Below are 24,214 nucleotides of genomic sequence, written 5' to 3' on the forward strand. Positions count from 1 at the left end.
GACTTCCTGGTTATTTACTTAAGTTATTTTTACTTTGGATAGTGGAGCCTGGCAGATCCTGGTTTTCCTAGCTTGAGCTTATTTCATTTTTGGAGAACTCTGAAAGTGTTACTAGGCTCAAACTGGTCAGTCACTTGTGCAAAATCAGTGGTGCTAGACATCATGGTTTGTCCCTATATATGCACAAAGTAAGCCTGCACACAGCCAGGAAGAGTTTTGAAACCATGACCCTTTTATGTTGAGTGACAACACACAGGAGGCAGGAAAAAGACAGAATTGATGATAAACAGCAGAGTACTTAAGCATTCCACTGCACTTCCCCCTCTTTAATTCGACAGCATTTAAATGTTCTCTCACCAGCAGCTTACAGATATATTTCCCTATCTGCTCATAATGCTGGGGAGCTCTTTAAAATGCAGCTTGGGCAAGAAGCACCCGAGGCAGGTATCTGTATTATCTGGGCTTTTAAACAAGAGAGGAATGTAGAAGTCACTGAAGGAGAAGAGCAACCAAGAGAGGCCTTTGTTTTCACCCTAAAATCATTTTTTAAATTAAGCAGATACCCTGTTTGCCCCAGTTTAACCTTCTGTCACTTCAGGCAGTGTGTACACATTTTTGGAAGAGTGACCCAAAGTCCAAGCAACAGCCTGGCATCTCCCACACTGCATCACATCACGTCAGAGGGGTGGGAGCCCACTATACCACGACCATGCCTGGCAGAGGAAGAAAGAACCTGGACACACAGCACAGCTTCTTTCTTTGAAAGCTGATTTACTTAATTTATATATATATATATATATATATATATAAGCAAATGTGCCATTGCAAAAGTTGCCATCTCCAAAGCCACTCCAAAGCTGCCCTAAGGGGCATCCCAATATCTTTCCAGTGCATCCTCCACAACAGCCACTTGAGGTGTCATGCTGACAGCTCCAAGGAGATGCTTAACTCCATTCAGCAGCAGTTCTATGTAAGATGTCATATTGGAAGTGATCATCCAACTTCCAGTTTTGTGCTTTCAGAAGACAAAATGCACAGCTGCACCCCTAAGCCTTCTCCACTGAAGCCCCAGCTTTTGGTCAGACAACAAATTTACAGGAGAAGCCCTGACTGCCCACGTGGGACTATTTACAGATTGAAGGAGTAAACCAGCTAACTCCTCATTTTCCTCTCTCTGGCATAACAAACACATCCAGCAGCAGCACTTCAAAGGGGCTCCTCCCTTCCCACTTGAAAGGGAAGGAGAGACCAATACTTCCCAGTGCCCACAGTTCACCACGATGCTCCCGGGTGTGAGGCAGGGAGGAAGGAGATGTCATTCACGCCAGGCTCACCCCAAGGATGGGGAGCAATAATTGCAAACCACCTCCACTGCCCTGTGAGAAGTGCGACAGCACTGGTGGTGAGGTAAGTGGCTTGGAATTGATTGCCCAGTGTAACGATGGCGTAAACTGGCAGCAGATCAATGCCCACGTTATTGGTTATGTCAGCGCTGACCGCACCGTGCCCACCAGTGGAGCACAGGAGTTAAGGCACTCACATGCTAGGGGCTTTCCCAATCAGATTCACTGTAGTAATGGCCTCTACTTAGAAGCATTCTCAAAAATTCTGTTCCCTCTGCCCCCAACCCTGGGGGCAGGTCCTGCCTGACCAACCTGATCTGCTTTTCTGATCAGGTTACCCGGCTGGTGAATGAGGGGAAGGCTGTGGATGTAGTCTACCTGGACTTCAGCAAAGCCTTTGACACAGTCTGCCACAAGAAGCTCCTGGCAAAGCTGGCAGCCTGTGGCTTGGACAGATGCACTCTGAAACGGGTCAAGAACTGGCTGGAGCGCCGGGCCCAGAGAGTGGTGGTGAACGGTGCCACATCCAGCTGGCAGCCTGTCACTAGTGGTGTCCCCCCGGGATCAGCGCTGGACCCCATCCTGTTCAATATCTTTATTGATGATGTAGATGAAGGAATTGAGTCCATCATCAGTAAGTTTGCAGATGACACGATGTTAGGAGCAGGTGTTGATCTGTTGGAGGGTAGAAGGGCCCTGCAGAGGGACCTGGACAGGCTGGATGGGTGGGCAGAGGCCAATGGAATGAAATTTAACAAGGCAAATATTATCAGATGATCCAAAGGGGAAGACAGAATCAGAAGATGTCTAAGAAATTAAAAGAAACTGGGAGTAAAAATATGCAAACCCGAAGTAGCCTCTGATCCAACCACAATGCTTATTTTAATCCACAACTTCAACATTTATTTCATGTCAGAGTTACTGAAGGCCAACTGAAGATCTTTAGACCTTTTAAAAGTGAGATTGGTTTAAAATCAAAATGAAGAATTTGGAAATTCTGACAGTGTCCCTGGCCATTTTCAGCTTCCTTCCCATCTCTGTAAATTTTAAAGGGGAATTAATTTGTTGAATTTGCTACACCTTACAAAGAAGAATACAGTTGAGAAGGAAGGTAGAAATCACCAGGCATAAGCCTCAATACTTTGCTGCTGACACATTTCAGTGCACGAACCAGCACACATTTTTACCAAAAGTAGAGGAAGATGCTTGCTACAAAAAGATTAGTGATTTTCCATGGCAGGGATACCCTGCCTGGATCAGGAATAGTGTGTCCAGCATGACTAGGGAAGCCATTCTGCCCCTGCACTCAGCACTGGTTAGGCCACACCTTGAGTACTGTATCCAGTTCTGGGCCCCTCAATTCAAGAAAGATGTTGAGTTGCTCAAATATGTACAGAGAGGGGCAACAAAACTGGTGAGGGGTCTGGAGCACAGCCCTGTGAGGAGAGGCTGAGGGAGCTTGGGGGTGTTTAGCCTGCAGAAGAGGAGGCTCAGGGGTGACCTCATTGCTGTCTACAACTACCTGAGGGGTGGTTGTAGCCACGCGGGGGTTGGTCTCTTCTTGCAGGCAACCAGAAACAGGAGGACACAGTCTCAAGCTGTGCAGGGGGAAGTTCAGGCTTGATCTTAGCAAAAAGTTCTTCCCAGAAAGAGAGATTGGCCATTGGAATGGGCTGCCCAGGGAGGTGGTGGGGTTGACATCCCTGGAGACGTTTAAGAAAAGCCTGGATGAGGCACTTAGTGCCATGGTCTAGTTGATTAGTTAGGGTTGGGTGATCGGTTGAACTTGATGACCTTGGAGGTCTCTTCCAACCTGGTTAATATCTCCTGTTGGGTTTTACTGTCCATAGTGGTCTGCTGAGTGTAAGGGAACGTTCAGCTGGATGGCTACTCCTCCGGGTCATGGACTGGCATGCGAAGCTCAGCAGCCAAAGGCAGGTCTGTGTGGAGGCAAGGGGATGCTGGCATGGCACAGCTTCAGCAAGACAGCTTGTGGGCTTGGGGGGGGGGGGGGGAGAATTTAACACTCCTACAAGCAAATCTACTACATAATACCTATCAGAGCCCTTCTTTTAAAACCTCACTCAATAACTCTTACTGGAGTCAAACAGTAGTTTATTAAACCATTAAGAAGATAATGCCTGCAATGCTCTGCATCGAACTGGAGGAATGATTTAATGTGTCCCTGTATAAAGAAAACACCTTAGTGAACTTCAGCAGGTGGAGACAACGTTTTCTTAACTAATTGCATGGTTTGGGGTATCTTGTTGATGTCAGAGGCTGCCCAGGGCAAAACTGGAGAACACAGAAAATTCAAAATTACGGCCAAGGGTGTACCTGCAGACAAGCATAAGCGAACAAACGTGGAGGAGAACTTTCAGACTACTGAGGTCAGACTCCAGGTGGAGGTTAGAAGGAAAATAAAGAGATGATGACATTTCAGATAACCTTCTCTCTGAAGAAACAAATCAGCTATGACCTGACTGAACCAACAATAAATGTATAAAAACCATTGTCACTAGTTAGCAGTTTCAACACTCAGGGATGAACCGGAAGAAAAAAGCAAAAGGAAATGTGGCAGTGTTATCTGTCAGTTTGCAATACATTTATTTTCCCAGTGCAGCTTGCACCTTAAGAAACCTGGAATACAGTAACAAAGGATGACAGAGAAGAGCAACCCAGCAGAAATGCTACCTTCTCTCCTTGGATGCCTGTGCAAGCCACGCTGAAAGCACCAGAGGAGGAAATAACTGAACAGATTTTAATCCAAGAGCATCATCAACATTAAAGTGCAAATGCAATTTAAAATTAAAATCAGTCCCATATTTTTGCAAGAGGAAAATGAAACTGACCCCCAGATTAAAAAAAGAAAAGAAAAAAAAAGAGTGTTAAGCAGTGATGAGGAGGGAGGAAGGAGTGGGAAAGCTTTCACAGAATATAAATTGTGAGAGAAGAGTCTGTGAAAGATCTGTTTAGGTGCATATCATGAACCAAAGTGAGGAGAAAAAGGGAAAACAAAAAAACAGGCTAAGAACTTCCAGAATGAAGAAAGAAATTCTAGAAACCTTCAAATTACATTAGGAAATACCAAAATAGGCAGAAAATGAAGATGTGGGTAGAAATTTGCTAAGTCAGAGGGTGCTCAGAGGAGTGGTTTGCAGTTTCAGAAGCTGCAATTAATACATAAACAAAGACACCAATACAGGAAAACTCCAAAGACTTCTAAATTACACCAACACACCTCTTTTCCAAGCATGGCAGGATTTTTTCTGCCAATAATCTAGGCAATAAGGTGTATTAAATACACTGTAATTACTTTATAAAAACAAGGAATAGTTCACAGCAAGGCATCTTCTACAAGCCCCACTATTATACTTTGCATAGCAAAAGAAGAAACAGGCTCTGTCAGATACGATTTAGGAAAACACAAGGCTGCACTCTGAGGAAAAGAACTAAATCAGAAGACAAAGGAGCTGGAGAAAAAGCAGGCTCAGGAGAAGGGGAAGGATAACATCCAGTGCAGCTCCCGGGCGCTCTGCCGCGGTTTCCACAGAGCTGATGATGCCAGCACTTTGGGCACTGCCCGTGGCCATGGGCTGGCATGGCGCAGCATATAAAATCCCTGGCATCCTTTTGCCAGGGTAGCAGAGAGTGCAGCTCAGCAAGGGCTGTAACATTTCAAATTCAGAGACACTTTTGTTGGGCTTTGTGGAAGGAACTGAACATCAGAGGCTTTACTACTGCGCTTCATGAGGTAACCAGGCAATTACAATTACGAACTGGTAGGCTGAAATCCTGTATAAATAACCTGGCTTCCTGCAGGCAGCATATTTTTAAAACAAAACTTGCCAAATGCTGCATTTGTTCCAGCTTTCCTTCTCTTCCTCCTCCACCTTGTCTTTTAATTTCTGGCCACACGATTTTGTTGTGTTCACCTCATCTTTTTCTTGCATGGCTACTAGCAGATCTGAGGATTACAGTGGCTTTTATTCCACTGCTTGCTGCTCACACTTCATCAATGATGCCTGCTCAGAAAGCAGGTCTGCAAGAAAAGCCAGCCACTGCTGAGCTGGCAAAGTTGGTCCCCTCTCGTCCTCCATGAGGAGCAGTTAACTCCTCCCATGATGGCCCAAAAGGTTAGCTATGCTCCATAAATCCCACCAGAAAAAATCAGAGGCATTTGCCTTGCTGAGATTTCATGTTTGCTGCGAGCAAAGTGAAATGGCTTTCAGTCCCTAAAGGAGGGCAGGCTTTGCAGGAGCTCCCTGCAGCTAAGTGGCTGAAGGCAGGGAAGGATGGGCAATGGTATCCCAGCACAGTCACAAGCCTGTGCTGAGCTCCAATCTGTTCCCAAGGAACTCAATTCCTCCTTTCTGCCTCATATGTAAGATTTTTAAGATCTACCCAGAAAGTGAAGAATAGAAAATACCATCTACTCTAGGAGCCCTAGACATACTCCCCACATAGAAAAATGATGGCATTTCCAGCTTGACATGTGACTTCCTGGGAGGGTAGAAGTTGGGACTTTACAGCTATTTGTGTGTGCATGTGTCTACATATGCTCACGTGCACCCACACATGTTAGTGTGAGAAAGAGACAAGAGAAAGTGAATGTGTGTGAAAGGGACTGAATTAGCCCCATCTGCTCTGAAAAGATCATTTTCTCCTTGGATTTCTATTACTGTTGTAGCATTGCCACACTAGAGTGCTTCTAAAAGGCTACAGCTCTGGCAGCTAGCATCATTACAGCTGCTCAGATTATTAACAGTATAAATAAACTCTCAGAGACACTACTAAGAAAATATTAACTACAATTATCACTGTCTGATAAAATAATGAACAGTGAAGTGTTACTCTACTGCCTCAGTAACCAGCGTACATTTGTGTGTGCTTTGAGTAATGAAAAACAGTTTATTGCATACTGAATCATCCTGGAATTGGTTCTTGCTATTTTATTTTATTTATTTTTCTGAGATCAAGCAGCACAGGCTGAAGCTCTGTGTTTGCAGAATTTGGTGTACCCCATCTCCTTTCCCACCACATATAATCCCATCAATTCCAAGTGAACAGAAAACTATGCCCATAGCCATGCACACTCTTGTCAGAGCAGGGTGATGAGGCAGTGTGAAAACTACCAGTAGTGATTCTAAAACCTCCACTGATAGACTTTTATTCTTGGGTCTCATTGCTTCTTCTCCCTAAATGAGGAGCAAAGGCCTAGATGATGTTAATGCCATGGATTCTCCTCACCTCTGCCTCCTCCGCTGACCTGTGCTGCTTTGGCTTTGTGAGCTCATTTTAACTTACATTCCCCGGCAATACCTCTGAGTCCTGTTCTTTCTTGACAGCAGTGGGAAAGTTTGGGTTGGTTTCTAATTAATAAAAGTCCTTACTTCTCTGCAAGCACTTGGGAAAAAAGTTCTTAATCTCTTAGAGAGCATGACGGGAACAAGAGCCTCTTGCCCCATATCCCCAGGCCAGGCTCCAAGCCCTGCACCTGAGCAACACCTTCCTTGGCAGTTATCTTCCCTTCACTCTCTGTTTTTTAGTGGAGCTCATTAAAATGATTAATAAGCTACCTGAGCCTCAAACCATTCTCATGGCCACCCTGAGCTGAGCCCTGTCCCAAGAGATCTTTAATGTTTACCTAGAAAAGTGTCAAGTAAAGCCCACACTTTGTTCAGCTCTTCCTTACCAGGCCACTGCAACAGACCTGACCACTGGCTGGAATGGATGAAGGCAAAGGCCAGGGACTGGCTGGCTGGCTGGCAGCAGGGAAGTAGTGTGGACTGTGCAAACATTTGCTGGCCTGAGCCCCTAGTGTTGAGCCCTTGAAAGCCATGGATGCAAAAGTGACCTTTTCTTTGTTAGGTCTTGGGGGGATGCTGGTGGCTCAGGGTAACGGTACGGTAGCACAGCTAGAATGAGGCACGTTGTCAAGCTAAATATGTGAGCTGGGCCACTTCTGCCTGAGCATGAAAGGCAGGGTGAAAGCACCTGTCAGGCTTCTGGGGAAAGGGCCACATCCCAGCCAAGCACAAAGGAGAAACAGAATGATCACAGACAGGGGCAGCAGTGACTAAAAGCAGTCAGAAAAGAAGGCAAAAATACAGTGCTGAGTGAGAGAAAAGGGAAGGGAGCATTTTCTAAAACAGCTTCCTTCAACCTAGGCCAGAAAAATCCTCCACCATACCATTAGGGTTTTTATCTCATTGCCCTTTCTCTGTGCTCTTTCCTGTAATTTCTCCAGCATCTCACGCTCCCTTCCCAGTCTCTCTCTTCATTTACAGGCCTTTTGTTCCACCATCCCCCACTTCTGTGCTTACTGCCAGCTCCGAGCAGGCAGTCACAGCAAGATCACCTTTTGATTTGCACACCCCAGGGCTCTCGTTGCCTGCATTGGTACAATGGTGACAGAGGAAGAAAAGCTGGGTACAGAGGCAGGAGAATGCCCTCCTCTGCCAGCTCTGAGGGAAGGACAGCTCAGGGGAGATGATCGACTCCCTCCACACAAATCCCTGCTAGGATGAGACCCCAATCCTGGGAGGGGAAGAGTTGAGCCTCAGCCTTCCTCACTACACTCCCTCCAGCATCCTCCCTCTCTTCATTCTCAGCAGTTGGCCTCTTCTGGTCACCAAAGCAGGTTAGACATGGCTTGCCCTGAATAAGTCATCTGCATTAATTTCTCCTTTTCAATTTAAAACAATTTGAAACAATTTACGAGAACCTCTGCGCTAGAGGAAATAAACCAATGTACTGTTCCCCACACATTTACAAAGACAAACATGCCCTCTCCAAAGGAATTTTGTTTCCCAAAAAGGCCTTACAGAAGCCAAAAGAGAGAGAATGGTAAAGGATTCACTGAAGAAGAGCTGAAGTTCATTTTAAATCAGCATACCATGGACAAATGCTGTCCTACAAATAGGATTATTTAATTTAAACTTCAGGTCTGTCAAGTTCCATTATTTCAAATGAAGCCTGTCGTTTCTTGACTTCATTATAAATCAGGATTATATTACAATTTATGTTAGGTAAAGTCACTGCTTCAATAGGTGGCAGTGAAAAAGATCACACAGCAGTCAGTAAATAGAGCAAAGTCACTGCACTGTTCTTGAACGGCAAAAAGTCATCTTGCTAAATGAGGGTCCGAGCTGTCCTGGACCAAGACTTCCTAATAAATAAAAGACCTCTGGGAAAAGTGCTGAGCATACACTGGATCTATTTTCAGCTTGCATCAGCAGCTGCTGCCCCTGGGATCGCATCTTTGCTCATACCCTACACCATATGTAATCACTCCAGTGCTGCAACCAGTAAGATAATGAAAGAGCATGGCATAAATCTAGACTTGAGTGGAATGCTAAATGAGAAAAATAATACAAAAAAGGAGGAAATAAACCACATTTTCAAGTCATTAGGAAGAAAGACTTTGACATATGAAGTGTTGCAACCATTAATAGCACTTATCATATAGCGTGGAGACAAAGAGACAAATTAATCAAACTGACAGAACTGGGACATTTTATGCTAATGCAGGCTCCTGGGTTTTCGTTTGTATTCCTCTGTGTCTGGAAAACTGATACCATTACAGGGCAGGAAATTGCATGAATAACATGCAACAGATCATAAAAATTCACACACCAAGTGCAGAAACACTGCCAAAAGCACTGTAAAAACAAGGCTAGAGACCTCAACAGAGGAACTACCAACAGCTAATGAATGCAAATAAGTACAGGAATATTTCCCTCCATGCATAACAATGAGACATAGGCTGGGACTCTACAGTCTCCAATAGTGTAGGTAAAACAAAGCCTGGAAAGCAAACACACAGATAGCTGGTGGAAACTGCTGGCTAAGCCAGGGTCTGAATTTGTTTGCAGTATTGCAGCCAGCAGTTTAAAGCCAGTGGGGAACTGGCATAGACAAGTGTTGCCTCTGTCTAAATGTATCACTATGTTAGATTTAATTTTAGGTTTCAGGTAGAAGAGAGAAGGGGAGAAAGCTGAAAGAGGAAATAAAACAAAGCCACAAACCAGCACATAATCACACAAAACAAAAATCCCCTCACCCTTGTGTAAATCCACAGCAGTAAAACCCCTTGCAGATAAATTTAAAACATTATTTGTTGGGGAAATACAAAATGTGCTTGCTATCCAAAGCCACAGCAATGTTGTAAGGGGCAGGAAATGGCAAGAACTATAGGAATGCTGGGCAGGGCACAGTGTAATGCAGGACCTTGTCAAGGTTATTTCATTTGCTGTAAAGGCTTCTGAAGGACCTTTAAAAAGCCCTGGCAAAACAGAGCACTGGTGAAGTGCAGAGAGCTGATCAGCCTTATAAACACCAAATGACAAACACTTCCACTTGAGGGGCAGCCACAACATTTCTCATCACTCTCCATTTTATCAAAACATGCTAACTCCCCCTTGTGTGGTGGCTACCATACAGACCTAAGGCAAAGACTAACTCCAGGGGGTAAAAGCAGTAAAGCTGATACCTTTTTGGAGCTGTGTCATTTCCAGCACTGCTCTCACCTTCCCCAGAATAGAATGATACGCAGATGATAGGATTGAGCAAGTGCGTTTATGTACCAGTACTACATGCACAAAGAGGGTGAGGGAATGCCAGCCTGCTTTCATAAAGAGCATGTAGAGCTCAAGTTCTTCCTGCATTTGGTGCTGGAGGACCCTGTGTTCAGAGGCACCAGAGCAGAAGCTGTTTTACCCCAGCAGAGATGGGCACAGGGAGCATAGAACACAGAGCTTAGCTATCCACCCGCTCTCCAGCAGACAACTGTGGATGTTTTACAGACTTTTAGCCATGTGAACAGAGTTTATCTCCAAACCTCAAAGCCTCCTTCTGATCTTTGGATCCCTACTAGAATCTCAACAGGGTGCTTGGCATAATACCAAAAAACGGTGTGCACGCACAAAACCAAGCTGGCCTAAAAGCTTTCTAAAGACAACGATGGTGTAAACTTTGTTAGAAGGGGAAAAAGGAGAAACAGGCATTCATTAATTCTTGTAAATATACATCCATCTGACAGACAGATATGGGTTGCAAGCATCAAATGGAATAACTTTCTCCCTTCCCTTAAATAAAAAAGAAAAAGAAAAGAAACAGTAGCAGAGACGCGATTACTTACAAAAAGGCTCATGAAAACCTCAACTTCAAGAAATTTTGAGGAGGGAAAGACTTTGGTCAAATAGTTATAACAATGTTGATTTCTTTCAGTCTTTACAACAGCAAACACACTTTTGAAATCTCTTGGGAACACACATGACACCTGACCCTTTCTTCTCATCTACCTGCAATTGGAGCAGTTTGTGAAAACCTTACAGTAAGACATCCATTCCTGAAAAAGAATATTTAGAGGTCTTTACTATCACCTTACCATTCAACCAAGAGGTTGAAAGCACAGTGACAAGAAATTACCATGACTTCTCACACCCCTTTTGGTATGCAATTCATCTTCACAAAACCAGTTTCAGAAGTGAACTTTAACCTCATCAAGTAACACAAACTAAAACTGGATCTGACAACTAAACTGAAAGTGCAAGAGCAAATGATGCAAACAGTCTAGGCACTCAAGGCTGGGACTGACTTGAAATCTTCTGAGCTTGCTGTTAAGAGCAGCTTATAGTGTCCAGCACCAGTCTGTTCTACAGAGCTCCTTGGAGGAGGTCCAGCACAGCAGGCTTGAGAGCAGCTCCTGCTAGGGTCACCTCAGCTCAAGACAGAGACCAGAGCATGACCCAATGCTTGTCTTTAACAATTTACCTGCCCTTGTAACTGAGGTTTCAAATTGAAAGTTCAGACATAGGACTGAAAAAAAAAATCAATAAAAGAAGGGTGAGGATCATCTTTGAAATGGAAGCAAAACTAAACCAAGCCTAAGTAGTAGTTTTCAGTCCTCCAACTGCAAGATACATTGAAGACAGGGAAAGAAGAAAAGGAGTTACTGATTTAAAGTTTTTTGCCACTACTGAAAGCAACACTTTCTGCTTTCTGCCTGTTATGACAACTTCATAAATATGAAGAAGTTTCTTTGTAGAATGCCCCAGTGCCTGTACATGCCATGAACATTCTTCATTTCCTTTGACAACGTTATAGATATTATTTGTCCTCAATGCTTACTGCTTATAGAAACCAGGCAAAAATGACAAGAATAGGTAGCTTTTACAGAAGACAGGTAACTGTGGGTTTTGTGCCTTGTGTTTGACAAACTAATTCAGACATTCAAAACACAGCTTTGGTTGAATGTGTTCAGTCTCCTGAAGACTAACAAGTTTAAGGAATAGAAAGAAACTGCTTGACCTGGCTTTATGTCCAGACAAAAAAACCCCCATATGCACAAAGTCATCCACAGGAACATGGAAAATTGCAGTCAGATAAAAATAAGGTTAAAAATCAGTTCAATTCAATATGCAGATGGAATAGCTGGAGACTCATCCACCTGAAGTCCAGCTGCTTCTTCTGGAAGCAGAAAAGATCACTAGTCCTCTGTGGAAAGCAGAAGGGAAGTTGTCAGGATTTGTCTTTCCCCAGCTTTTTCCTGTCTTGAAAGGTTACTGGCTCCAATCCTGTCCTTTCAAAGAAACAGGAAATAACTTGAGCTTATTCTGGTTTTACTTGACCCAGAATCCCTTGACACGGAAATTTTCTCTGAAGGCTGCCTGTGCATCTGGAGAGAGAAGTGGCTAGGCATGTTGTACTAGTGCTGTGTGGTCAGAGATGGAAAGATACCTTGCTTTCAGAATTAAGATGTATTTCTTAGTAGCCCCAGGCCCTTAGAACAGAGGGCCACAGATCTGAAGTTCAAAGGTAAGCAAAGACCCAACACATTTCCCACAAACAAAAGTTTTGTGCAGCCAAAAATGTAACCTCAGCCTCCTAGCCAGCAGTTTGACAGAAATCCCAGACCACTTCATCAAAAGCATTTTTTTCCCCTGAAACTGAAAACTGTACCAGTAAAGTTTGTATGGATAACTTTTTTTCTATAAATCTACTCTTCTCACCTTGAAACTTTACCACAGACTGCATTCCCACCCATTATGGGAACATAAAGTAAGAACTATAGGCACAGATAAGGGAATTTAGTCATCACAATTCAAACCAAGTAAATTTCATGTAGAGTATTACCTAGGGTTTGACGCACAATACTCTGGATGTCCATACCTCTTTAAACTATTAGCACTGCTTGTAGTCTTGGATAAACTTAACAGTCTCCCTTCTATTTCACCACCTCCACAAACCCACCTCAGTCCTTGCCTTGGGAAGTACATCTGACACAGTGGGAGCTGAAGGAAGCACTGAGAATATACTGCTGCCACTGAATCCTTCCTGGATCACACCTACCAAATCTCTCTGTAGTCCTTACAGTAACTCCACATACTTCCATTTCTCTAAAGTGTTGTTCAGAAATGATGAGGAGCTGCTGCAGGCAATGATGTGGACCAGGAGCAATTTATACTCAACTAAATACAGTTGCTTCAACACCAAAACAAAGATGCCTTACTTTAGAGGTCCTGAAAACCTACAACTCCCACCTGCCATGATGCATTAACTCTCTCTGGAAGAGATTAAGTCTTGCTAGGTATCTACTTGCTATAAAAGTAAAAAAAAAAACATATAAAAATTTACATCTTGTTCTAACTATCAATTTATTTATTTGTTTTAAAGATCAGCAATTTCTTTTTGAACCCGAGTCCGCATCAGCTCTGGCACTTAAGCAAAAATTCCTAATTAAACATCCTCAAAGTGCCCTAGTCTATTGATGAGGGACTGGAAGTCTGCAGCAATGCACAGGCTCTTTCTGATCTGTTCCATGTCTCCAAGCCTACCTTCCCCTTGGATATGGCAGTCTGAGCAGCTGTTATCAGAGCTGATGGAGTAAGAACAGGTAAGAGGACAGAGAGTAGAGCCCATTGGATGACCAGGACCACTGTGCCAGATAGGGCAGAGAGCAACTCCATCTAACCCTAATCATCTTGAGGAATGCTGCAACTAGTCTGAAAATCCCCTCAATGCCTCCTGCATGCTTAAAAGATACAGAGGGAAGACAATGAGACTGAAACTCTGGCTGAGGAGTGCTAAGCTGTAAGCTCTGGGTTCAGATACAAGGGCTGCTCTGGGAACTGCAGCTGTGCCAGCTGTGGGTCAGCCTGTTCACCTCCATCTGAGGTAACACGAACCACAGCATTTAAAGAGAGGTAAACATAGCTGAGTGGTTCACACAAGGTGACTTAATCATCAGTGACCTGATGCACAGATCAGTGCTGTAATTCCCATCTGATTCATCAGCTCCTACCCCAGCATCACAAAGAGGTGATGACAGTATTTTATTTATTGACAAGAGGCCTCAAAAATCTACTGCTAAAGGTTTTATGTTACCATTATTTAACTTCAGAGCTAATACCTCTTGGTTCCAGCTGTTTGGTGACACCTTGTTTATACACTGGTTTTACTTAGAGCCCTAGTAGTATGATTCTCTGCTGTTCTCACTCCAGCTATGGCTGTTTTAACTGGAGTCTCACAGCTGGCAGCAGCCCCTGGGTCATGGCAAGAAATTCCTGGTACCAATTCAATCACGAATTAATCTTCTCCACAATGTCTTCTAAAGCCTTCATCACTGACTCTTATGTGACCCAAAAGATGCATTGTGCAAACTTTAAGCAAAAACAAACGAACAAAACCCCCCAAAATACAGAACAAAAATTAAAAAAGAAATACTTCAACCTATCCTGTGTGCAAGAGGCAGACATTTACACCTACCTGCACACTTTCATGCCACTTGTTCCTATCAGGTCACATTATGTGAAGGGCAGAAAGGTGTATTAGCAAATTTGATCTATGTTGTCCTAGCATCTTAAATTCCACTAAATTACATCTGTACTGAGCACCAGACTTCTTGAAGGGGATAGATTGAATCGATGAGCCAACATTAACGGGATGAGCTTCAACAAGGCCAAATGCCAGGTCCTGCACTTGGGTCACAACAACCCCAAGCAGCACTACAGGCTTGGGGAAGTATGTCTGGAATGCTGTCTAGCAGAAAGGGACCTGGGGGATCTAATCAATAAGCAACTAAATATGAGCAAGCAGTGTGCCCAGCTGGCCAAGAAAGCCAAAGGCATCCTGGCTTGGGTTAGAAATGTTGTGTCTAGCAGTAGGGAAGTGATTGTTCCCTTGTACTCAGCTCTGGTGAGGCCACACCTTGAGTATTGTGTCCAGTTTTGGGCACCTCAGTACAAGAGAGATGTGGAGGTGCTGGAGCCAGTGCAGAGGAGGGCAATGAAGCTGGGGAAGGGCCTGGAGAATAAATCTTACAAAGAGCAACTGAAGGAGCTGGAGATGGTTAGTTTGAAAAAGAGGAGGCTGAGGAGAGACCTCATTGCTGTCTACAACTACCTGACAGGACCTTGTGGAGAGGCTGGTGCTGGTCTTTTCTCACAGGGAATTAGTGACAGAACAAGAGGGAACGGCCTCAAGCTGTGACTGGGTAGGTTTAGACTGGAAATTAGGAAAAAATTTTTCACAGCAAGAGTGGTCAAGCATTGGAATGTGCTGCCCAGGGAGGTGGTTGAGTCACCAACCCTGGATGTGTTTCAAGGTGGTCTGGATGTGGTGCTTGGGGATATGGTTTAGGGGTAAACCTTGTAGAGTGGGGTTATGGGTTGGACTTGGTGCTCCTGAGGGTCTTTTCCAACCTGAATGTTTCTGTCATTCTGTGATCTCAAGCTTGTCCCTCCCCAAGGCTATTTGCCTTACAGTTATGAAACAATGTGCTGTCATACACACCACTGAGCAGTTTGCTGCAAAAAAAGCATGGCAATTTTTTCAGTTGATTTTAGTCTGGCTTCAAAACAACTGCCAGTGGCTCTCATCGTATCTTTCCCAAGTAAATGAAAACTTGCTTCCTAGAGGTATGCTTGATACTTTCTTTTCATTTAAGTCTTTAAATAAGCACACAAGCCTCCTCTCAAACTCTTTCAGAGAAATCAAATCTCACTTTTAAAACAACCCAAGCCTGAGTTAGACAGATCTGTAATTTGACCAAGTGCAGCTGTTCCTATTTATTTATTTAATTAAAGTAAATAAAGTGCCCAAGGACACATCTTTTAGTAGTGTCAGACTGCACTGAAAATTGTGGGTGCTTGTTACTGGCAGTCTCCCATCAAAGTGGGCCCAGATGACAATTCAGTGTTGCACAAAAGTCCTGGAATAAACCATCCATTTCTCTGTTCACAGCCTCCATCAAGCATGTAACAGAGTATATGTCTACTTGTTCCTCTAAAAACCCCACAGCCTGCCCACAAAATTCACAAAGAGCATCTCATTCCCAAATCCTAGTATGCTTCAGTTGCCTTCTGTTCACCTAAAACCCGTATTTCACTTTCAAATTGAACCATACTTCCTAGGCTTCATGTTTGTTGACTGCTGCAATGCATTATTTGCATACATGCCATATTCCAGCCCATAACATGCTCAGTTTCACTGGTAGGTGAGAAAAAACAGTCAGTCTGACATTATTCACTGGGCAATCCTTGTCAGGAAGTGTTGTATGGAGACAAAGCCTTCAGGTCTTGAGAACACTAATGAAAGAAAGGTCGGTACTGGGATCTGAAAGTACCTTACAGGTTGTGGTCTCTGATGTGGTGAAGCTGAAGGGTGTCTTATCTGGGCCTTATCTGACTGTTTATTCAAATGGAAAATGCTCAGTCTATATTTCTGGACTCTTAGAAGAGCAGATACCTAGCTTGCTGTCACTAAATTCAAAGGTTTTTTTTAGAGGGAGAAAAAGCAGATGTAAAAGAATGAAAGGGGGATAGAAGGGGAGGAGAGAAGATCTTTCAGCCTGCAGGGCCAGAGTGCTCACACTGTTGAGATGCAATCATGGCTTAGCCACTTTATTTTCATTCCTGCCCACATACACATTTGAATACAGCAGAAAAAAAAGAACAAGTTAACAACATACAACTCCTGTTACACAACCTCACTGCTTCTGCTCATACCTTTAGAACAGTCTACCTCTCGGACTTACTCCTTGGGAAATCTTTCACATTTCAGATGATGTTTGCCATGTCTGAGCGAGAAAGTTTCCACACTGCAAACTGCCTTTTCAATAGCCAGCACAATCACAGTCAATCAGTCCAATTTAGCATCAGCAGCAGGCAGGAGTTGAACAAAGGCAATGAAATTGAGTCCACTTATCGCCGTAGTGAATTTCATCCTGTGCATTCATCTCCACAGCCCCTTCAACACTACACTTTTATATGCTTACTGGAATAAATAAATAAAATAGTACAGCTGCCATCAAAGGGAGGGAAAGGAGTTATTGCATGATTTTATCTCCTTAACATGCATATGTGCACAGCTTTTGTTTTGTTTTTTTTAAGGCTGGCTTTCCCCACAACGCAACAGAGACGTGTTTTGCTTTTCTCCACTTGCAAAGATCAGAGAAGCATTATTGGTAGCAAGACAGCCCTCATCAGAAAACAGTGGTAGTTACACCATGTGTATGAAAAGTGTGTGGCTAGGTTCTTGATCATACCTGTGGCATGAAAAACCAGGCAGTGCTTGAAGCCTTTGCAATGAGACATGGATGGAATTTCATATTACATCTTGCTGGTCTCATTCCTGTTTCATCATTCAGGTGCTAGAAACAACATTTGTCAGTTGCACCTTGTGCTGCACTACCTAAGCAATGCACATAAAACAATGCCCATGGTTTCTCCTGACTTAGTATTGAGTCATGTAGACCTCAAACAGTACCCAAAAGCTCACTTTTACTCTCAACTGCAGACCTACAGCCTCCAGTCATCCTTCTGTGTGGTCAGCATCAGCACTGTGAACCAGCATAAGAAAACCCACATTTCCTATGAGGAATTCAGTAAAGTCAAAGACCCAACTTCTATCCTCCCTGAACTCACTGAAGTGGCATTGATGAGGTAAGGCTGAAGCATAAATGAGTTTGAAGCCTGAGTGTATTAGAAGCCTGATGGATACAACCTCTTGCCACTACAAAAAATCACTCCTCATGGATGAAGGAGGTGGTAGCTTTCAGGAAGGGTTTCAGGTCACTGCTGCCTCTGAAGTCAAAGCAGGAATGATAGTGGCCAGCACTACAGTCTGCAAAGCAATATCAATGGCTGATACAGTCATGTAAAGAGAAAACCACATTAATGCTTCTTGTCCTCTAAGAATTAACCTTAGCCATCCCTAATACATCTCTGGGGTGCCAAAGAAAAAGGGTCTTTTGTTGTTCACTAATGGGTGGTAAGATCCCTCCAGCTGGGAAAGAAATTTCCAAGCAGAAATTGTCTTGCCTTCGTGCTCCTCTTTCCCACATTTATCACCTCTTCCACTCCATGCTCCTGTGTCCGAGCACTTCCAGCTCAGTTCCTGAATTCCTCGAAGATACTATATTCATACATATGCACAGTACACAGAAAGGGACAAAGTATGAGACCACAGTTGTTTCTAGAGAGATAAAAAGGAATAGTAATCGCCTTTAGCCAGCAGGGTATGTCATAGTTGACCTCCTGCACCCTGCCTTTGATTTTCTCCTCATCAAAATCATCTTTCATTGGCTAATTCCCAGCATTTTTTCCTCAGGCTGGTGGGTTGGCATGGATGGTTAGCAGCTGCCAGTATTTCTCCTCCCTGTCAGCTATGAGCCATACTAATGTTAGATGCCTGGCTCAGTCCCACCCAGGATGCCGCATGCCTTTGCTTTCCAATGTACTCAGCTCTTGCCAGCCTTGAATCCGAACTGAGGTCCTGTCCTCCCTTTCTCCTTGCAAAGATTAACTGGGTGAGGGAGTTAACCCATGTCAAATGAAGAAGCAGATGACAGCTTTCACAGGGCTAGACCTCATGTGGGGAAATGGCAGGCTTTGCAGCAGCCATCAGGGAGCAGTAAAGCAGTAAGAACACAGAGAAATTCAGCTCGTGGTGTGTGCTAACATATACTTTGAACATCATTCTCTTAATAGCAAAGCGCTGTAGAGATAAACAAAAATCTCCCCAAGCACATCCCACCCTTTCCTCCTAAAAGAGATGCTGCTTCCCTTTGCCCCTTAGAAGACTTGTAAAGCACAGAAAGCCCAGTTAATCCTTTGTAAGGCAACCTCTCCAGCATATAGCTCACTGCCCTAAACTGTCACCAGTAACCACTCTTTGAAACAGGCTCAAGAAATCAAGTGTTACAGGTGAAACTAACCAACCAAATTGAGAAGCAAGTTGGTTTTCTAACACAAAGAGTAGTATCAGACCAATGCTAGAGAAAGCTTGGTTTACTACTTCAGAAGACCTGTGTTTAACTTCATCAGAGAAAGGCATTTGGTACTTTCCATGACTGAAGTGACCAGGTGAAGGGTTTTTTCAAATGTACACCCCACAATCTCCCAACCTTGCTTGAGTTTTGTGTATGTCATTTCTAAGCTGTATGAATCTAATGCAGCTGAGGGGTTTCATTTGTTGTTGCTGTTTCTGTCTTTTCATCATTTAACTGTGACCCCAGTTTTCAGAAAATCAAGTTGAACAAGGTGTTTGCACAGACAGTGCAACTCTGCCCACTGCCCAACTTTCAGCTTGCCCACATAGACTGACTGTGCACTAGCAAAGCCAGGCAGGTAATAATAGTGAATAAAAAGCCTATTTGATGAAGCACTGGCTCCTTCTCAAGTAGAGTACCACTACAGCATGAATGACTCAATCATCTACTCGAGAGCTATTACTTGCAGAGATGAAGCAATGTTAATTGGATAATGGCCTGCTGCCAGCTAATATTGGCATGACCTACAATATCCCTGGCTGACAGCCCTGCCTCTCTCTCTCTCTCTCTCACACCTTTTTTTGTAATCTGGATGGGAAGTGGAAACCATTAAAAAAGCCTCATAAGTGCCATTTAACTTCTTATCATGAATTAAAAGCTTAATTAAGTGCCTTGTTAAAGGAAGGAAGACCAGTTTTCATGATTAAATAAAAGAAAACAACAGTTAGGGGTATGGAGTGAATGACTAACTTTATAGCTTTAAACTCAGTTCTTGGAAAATATTAATTTTGGGTTGCATTTAACAGCAGCTGCTAGAGGAAAACTAAACAATTGCTGAAAAATACCCAGGTGAGGTTCTAGTTGTTTCCCAAAACCTGCAAATCAAGAGAAAAGCCTTTAAGTTAAGAGCTAAGGGGGTCCTTTTTTATTAGCTGTAGGCAGCTGACATGCTGTAATTCTGCTCTGAGGGCTGAGAATTCACACACCTGGGTCACATCTGAGCCCTTGTTATTATGTGTATGTTTTTCCAGGCACTTATCTATGTACTAATATATGTTTTGTTTGGTTTTTTTTTTTTTTAAACAAGAAAGGTGTAGCACAAAGTCAAACTACTGAGACCAGCATAAAAGGGTTTATGGAAACTCTTCAGTCACTGAAGAATTAGCTCCATGCTGACTTAGATTAGTTGATTAGGGAAAGATTTAATGTGAGGCATATTAAGCTTGAACTGACCTGAAAAGTCTAACACAAAGTTTTGCAGTGGTTTAAAGCCCTGCTAGGTTCAACTAGTGCCAGTTCTGTGTGCAGACCTTGTCTTCCTACTGGAATGACTGGCGTTATCGAAAAGGCTGCTCTCACTTGTAACTGGATATGAGTAAGAAATAATGTACAAAACATCTGTTCACTGCTTAGCCAGACAAGAGTTAACAATGTCTGGATGCCAGATTAATGAAAAGACCCCAACATGCTATGAAGTAAAAAACAAAGTCTGCAATGTAGACTTCAGAGGCAGATTTACTGCTTTGAATAATCAAAATGTAAATTCTTTTGTTTTGATGTTAAGCTTCCTCACACTAACATTACATGAGTGCAAAAGCTTTATATATAAAGCTTTATCCAGTCTCAACATCAGACCTGTGAGAAATAATATTGCTCCTTTCTCCACAACTGTGTACTTTAGCAGTTGTCAAACCACACCAGAATTTAAAATGCAATGCTTGCATGGCTGACCTTAAAATAGGTTTCTTAATTTACCAGTGATCATCGCTTTTGGGAAAAGTTTGAACTGTGAAGACTATTTAAAAATTATTTGCAGTCTCTGTTTTTCTCCAACAACTATACAACAACAGAAATTGTCTCAAAGGCTGGAAAAAAGTATTGGCTTAGGACATTAACTTTTGACTTTTGCTTGAAATTTTTCCACTGGAGGAATAACCTGACATTTAAGTCAGTTTTCACAGATACTTTTAGAAATGGGTTACTGGAGCTTTGCAGACCACTGACTAAAAACAATAGTATTGGAAGAGGCATTAGCTTTGTGAACTGAAGACTGCTCACTTCTTTCAATGCCATGTAACTGAGATGGTGCTTCCCTTGCACAATCAACTCTTAAAACCTAGCAATGTTTTGGTTCCTTTTGTGGGGAACTCCAACTCTGTTCTTTGTTGGAGGCACTTCCCATATCTATGCATAGGCACCTACTAAAGCCCCCAATACTCTGAAGCAGTGACGTGCACCTTAACCAAGGAATAACTGAAAAACAACAAAGTGCACCAGGCAGTTCTCTTTACCAAAAGTGACTAGAATTTCATAGATTCATAGAATGGTTTGGGTTGAAAAGGATCTTAAAGATCATCTAGTTCCAACCCTACCACCATGGGCAAGGACACCTGCCACTAGACCAGGCTCATCCAACCTGGCCTTGAACGTCTCCAGGAAAAGGGCATCCATAACCTCCCTGGGCAACCTGTTCTACTGTCTCAACACCCTCACTGTAATGAATGTTTTCCTAGTCTTTAGCCTAAATCTACGATTTGTAAGGAAATTCTTCAACTGACCATCTTGCACATAGCTAAAGCAGCCACTGAGCAAATCAGATTCGATGCAGTTAACAGCAATTACTTTGCACATGGAAAAGTATTTTTACAATAAGCACTGGTAACTACAGTTATCTTTTTTAATAGGCTGAGAGTGCTTATCCAGGATGAGAAAGTTAAAAGTCCTGGTGCTCTACAACTAACAGAAGCATGTGGCAAAATAATAGTGGTGATCTTAGGTGAAGCATGACAATTTCAGAGTACTGGGGAAAAAAACATTAAGAACTAGATTCACTGCTTCTGCAAATCCAGTGAATTCATTGGAGCTGTAAGAGCAGCCAGTGCAACCCTAATTCACAAAGACATTTTAATCTTTCATTGAGATATGTTCTAGAATGTAAAACACCAATACCTGATTTAACTGAAAGGGGATTCACTTAAATAGAAATCGTCTCTGGTTGGATCAGAGGATTTTTTGTTTTACATAGTATCTCATATGAAACATACAGAAAGACAAACCTCCATGTTGTAAATCTTCAGTGTCATATGAACATAGAACTGGGTCACCAAGTACGGATGCATCACGATCCCTGTATCACTTCGTGCCTCCCACTGGCCTGTGTCTCAGCACCTCACAACTGCTGTGATCAGAAACTTGCTAATTTCCAGTCTACTTTTACTAAAAAGAGAGCTGAAACCAATCAATGATTGTGTCAACATTGTCTGTTAATATTGAAGAGAAACTCTGCCTCTCAAGCCGCTTTATCTCCTCTGCCTACACAGAGCAGCAGCACGTCACAGCTGTCACACTAGCAGTAGCAACCTGCCACTGTCTTGTTTTCTCCTCCTTTAGGCCAAGCTCCTTCTGCATGAACATTTCAGTCACTCTTGTGTATGCTTATTTGAATTGCAATTATTTTTCTTCATCTAACAGGACCTGAATCATACATGGAGGTCTCACCACGGTTTTGTAGAAAGGTGCTGTTACTCTCCTGCCTCTTCATACGTATGCACCCTTGGACATGTTTTGTCACCTGTCTGGCATTTCTTTGCAGTGTAAAAGGTATGTGACACTGATTGAGACTTGGTTTTTCCACTGGAAATTATTAGTGGACACTGCAGAATCACATTGCACATCATAGCACATCCTCTGCAATATCTCTAAACTCCTATGTGAAATGTCTGGGTTGAAATTTCCTCACGAGTAATATTCAGCGGCAAGACTCATGAAGTCACACAGGTGACCTACTTCTTCTAATGCTCTCCAACTTGTGCCATGACACCACCACTGCAAAACTAAAGACTCTGGAGAGCTAAATCAGGGGAAAAAATGGTGGGTGATGCTTTGGGGCCTGTCATAATTTAAAAACACCCTGTGCTTCTCCATAGCTGTTAAACAATGGTGAAAAACTCTCTGTACGCCAGAGTATCGTCCCACTGAGCAACTGCCATCCTGTGTCCTGGGTACATCACCACTCTCCTTGTGCCGCCAGTCCCAGCTGGCAGCACCAGGCAGGCAGTGTTGAAGCAGCAGGCAATGGCAGCCCTGGGCAGCAGGCTCAGGTCTTGCCTCTGTGGCAGCAAAGCCACGGGCATGCACTACAGTAGCTGTGCTGTCAGGGCTGTACGGCTGTGAGGAAATTACGGTGGGGGTGGAAGCCAGCCAGTGAGATTTTGTGGTAAAATAAAGTAAACTTTCCAGTGAGGTATGTATTTCCTACGTCCCTTGGCTTCCTGCTGTGGGAGCCATGTCGCATGAGAAAAACCTTTCTTTTTGACAGACTGAGTCCACGGTTTCTCAGCAGAAAACACAGGGACTGAAGCAGTTAAATCCCAAGCTCAATGTGAGGGGAGGTGAGAGGAAGCAAGGCAGGAGAGGAGAAAGAGGAGGACAAGGATATGAGCTACCAGATAGGGGTGGATGCCGATGAGACTCCCAACAACATGACAGCTCAAATGATTTTTCAACAATAACCTGCCATCTAGTAGCCACATCAGTCCTTTCAAATTTCCTGTCTGGAAGAGCAGAAGACTATCAGAATCCTGATAAGGCCCTGAACAAAGCTATGGTAATTAAGTGTTTAGGTGTACCCCTCAGCAGCACTGACAAAGGTGAGCTGAAGCATCTTGAAGCTTTGCCACCATAACCATTACAAATTACCGCTGGTGAGGAGGGTTGATGTGAACACATCCATCCTTCAGCAATTCACAACCCACCCAAACTCAAAAACTGTATTGAGAGCTGTGACAGGGCAGGCACCAACACCTGTGCCACACTCCCCTTCTCCACCTTAGTGGTCTGTGGAACTCCTTCTAACCATGCAGGATGGAAGGGGCTTGCGCTTACGGCGCGGGCACGGTAGCATACTGTACCTCTTCCGGCAGGCTGACCACCAGGTCATTTTCCGTCTGCCCTACCAAGGCCTGCAAGAAGTACTCGCTGCAGGCAGCCAGCACAGCCCGGTGGGCGCGGAACTCCTTCCCCTCCACGATCAGTGTCACGTCACAGAGAATGTCCTGCTTCCGCTGGTCATTTAAGCAGAGGAGAATATTGGTACAGTGCACCGTTGACTCATACACATACATGGGGGAGTCAGTCTTCTCATCCACAGACATGCCGTTCACACCCTGCAGCGGAGAAGGGAGGAAGAAAACACAGGTGGTGAGGAGCAATACAGCCATGCGGCAAACATGGTGCAGTGGGATGCTGCCCTATTTCATAGGATCATAGGATGATAGGGGTTGGAAGGGACCTTCGAAGATCATCAAGTCCAGCCCCCCTGCCAGAGCAGAACCATAGAATCTAGCACAGGTCACAAGGGAACACATCCAGATGGATCTTGAAAGTCTGCAGAGAAGGAGACTCCACAATCTCTCTGTGGAGCCTGTTCCAGTGCTGTGTGACCCTCACAGTGAAGAAGTTCCTCTTCATGTTGAGGTGGAACTTCCTGTGCTGTAGTTTATATCGAATACCCCTTGTCCTATCACAGGAGAAGAGCCTGTCCCCTCCTTCTTGACACTCAGCCCTCAGATATTTATAAACATTTATTAAACCCCTT

General features: G+C 43.6%; 1 protein-coding gene across 1 annotated transcript in view; it reads right to left on the reverse strand.

Moving 5' to 3' along the window:
- Positions 1-23,771, reverse strand: part of BACH2 (BTB domain and CNC homolog 2) — a 53,814-nt gene extending 30,043 nt beyond the window's left edge. The window contains exon 1 of the mRNA XM_054399140.1: positions 23,529-23,771. Within this exon, the coding sequence (XP_054255115.1) occupies positions 23,529-23,771 (243 nt within the window). The remainder of the gene's footprint in view (positions 1-23,528) is intronic.
- Between the last annotated feature and the right edge of the window lie 443 nt (positions 23,772-24,214).

The sequence above is a fragment of the Indicator indicator genome, chromosome 2 (genome assembly GCF_027791375.1).
Source record: "Indicator indicator isolate 239-I01 chromosome 2, UM_Iind_1.1, whole genome shotgun sequence".
Taxonomy (NCBI): Eukaryota; Metazoa; Chordata; class Aves; order Piciformes; family Indicatoridae; genus Indicator; species Indicator indicator.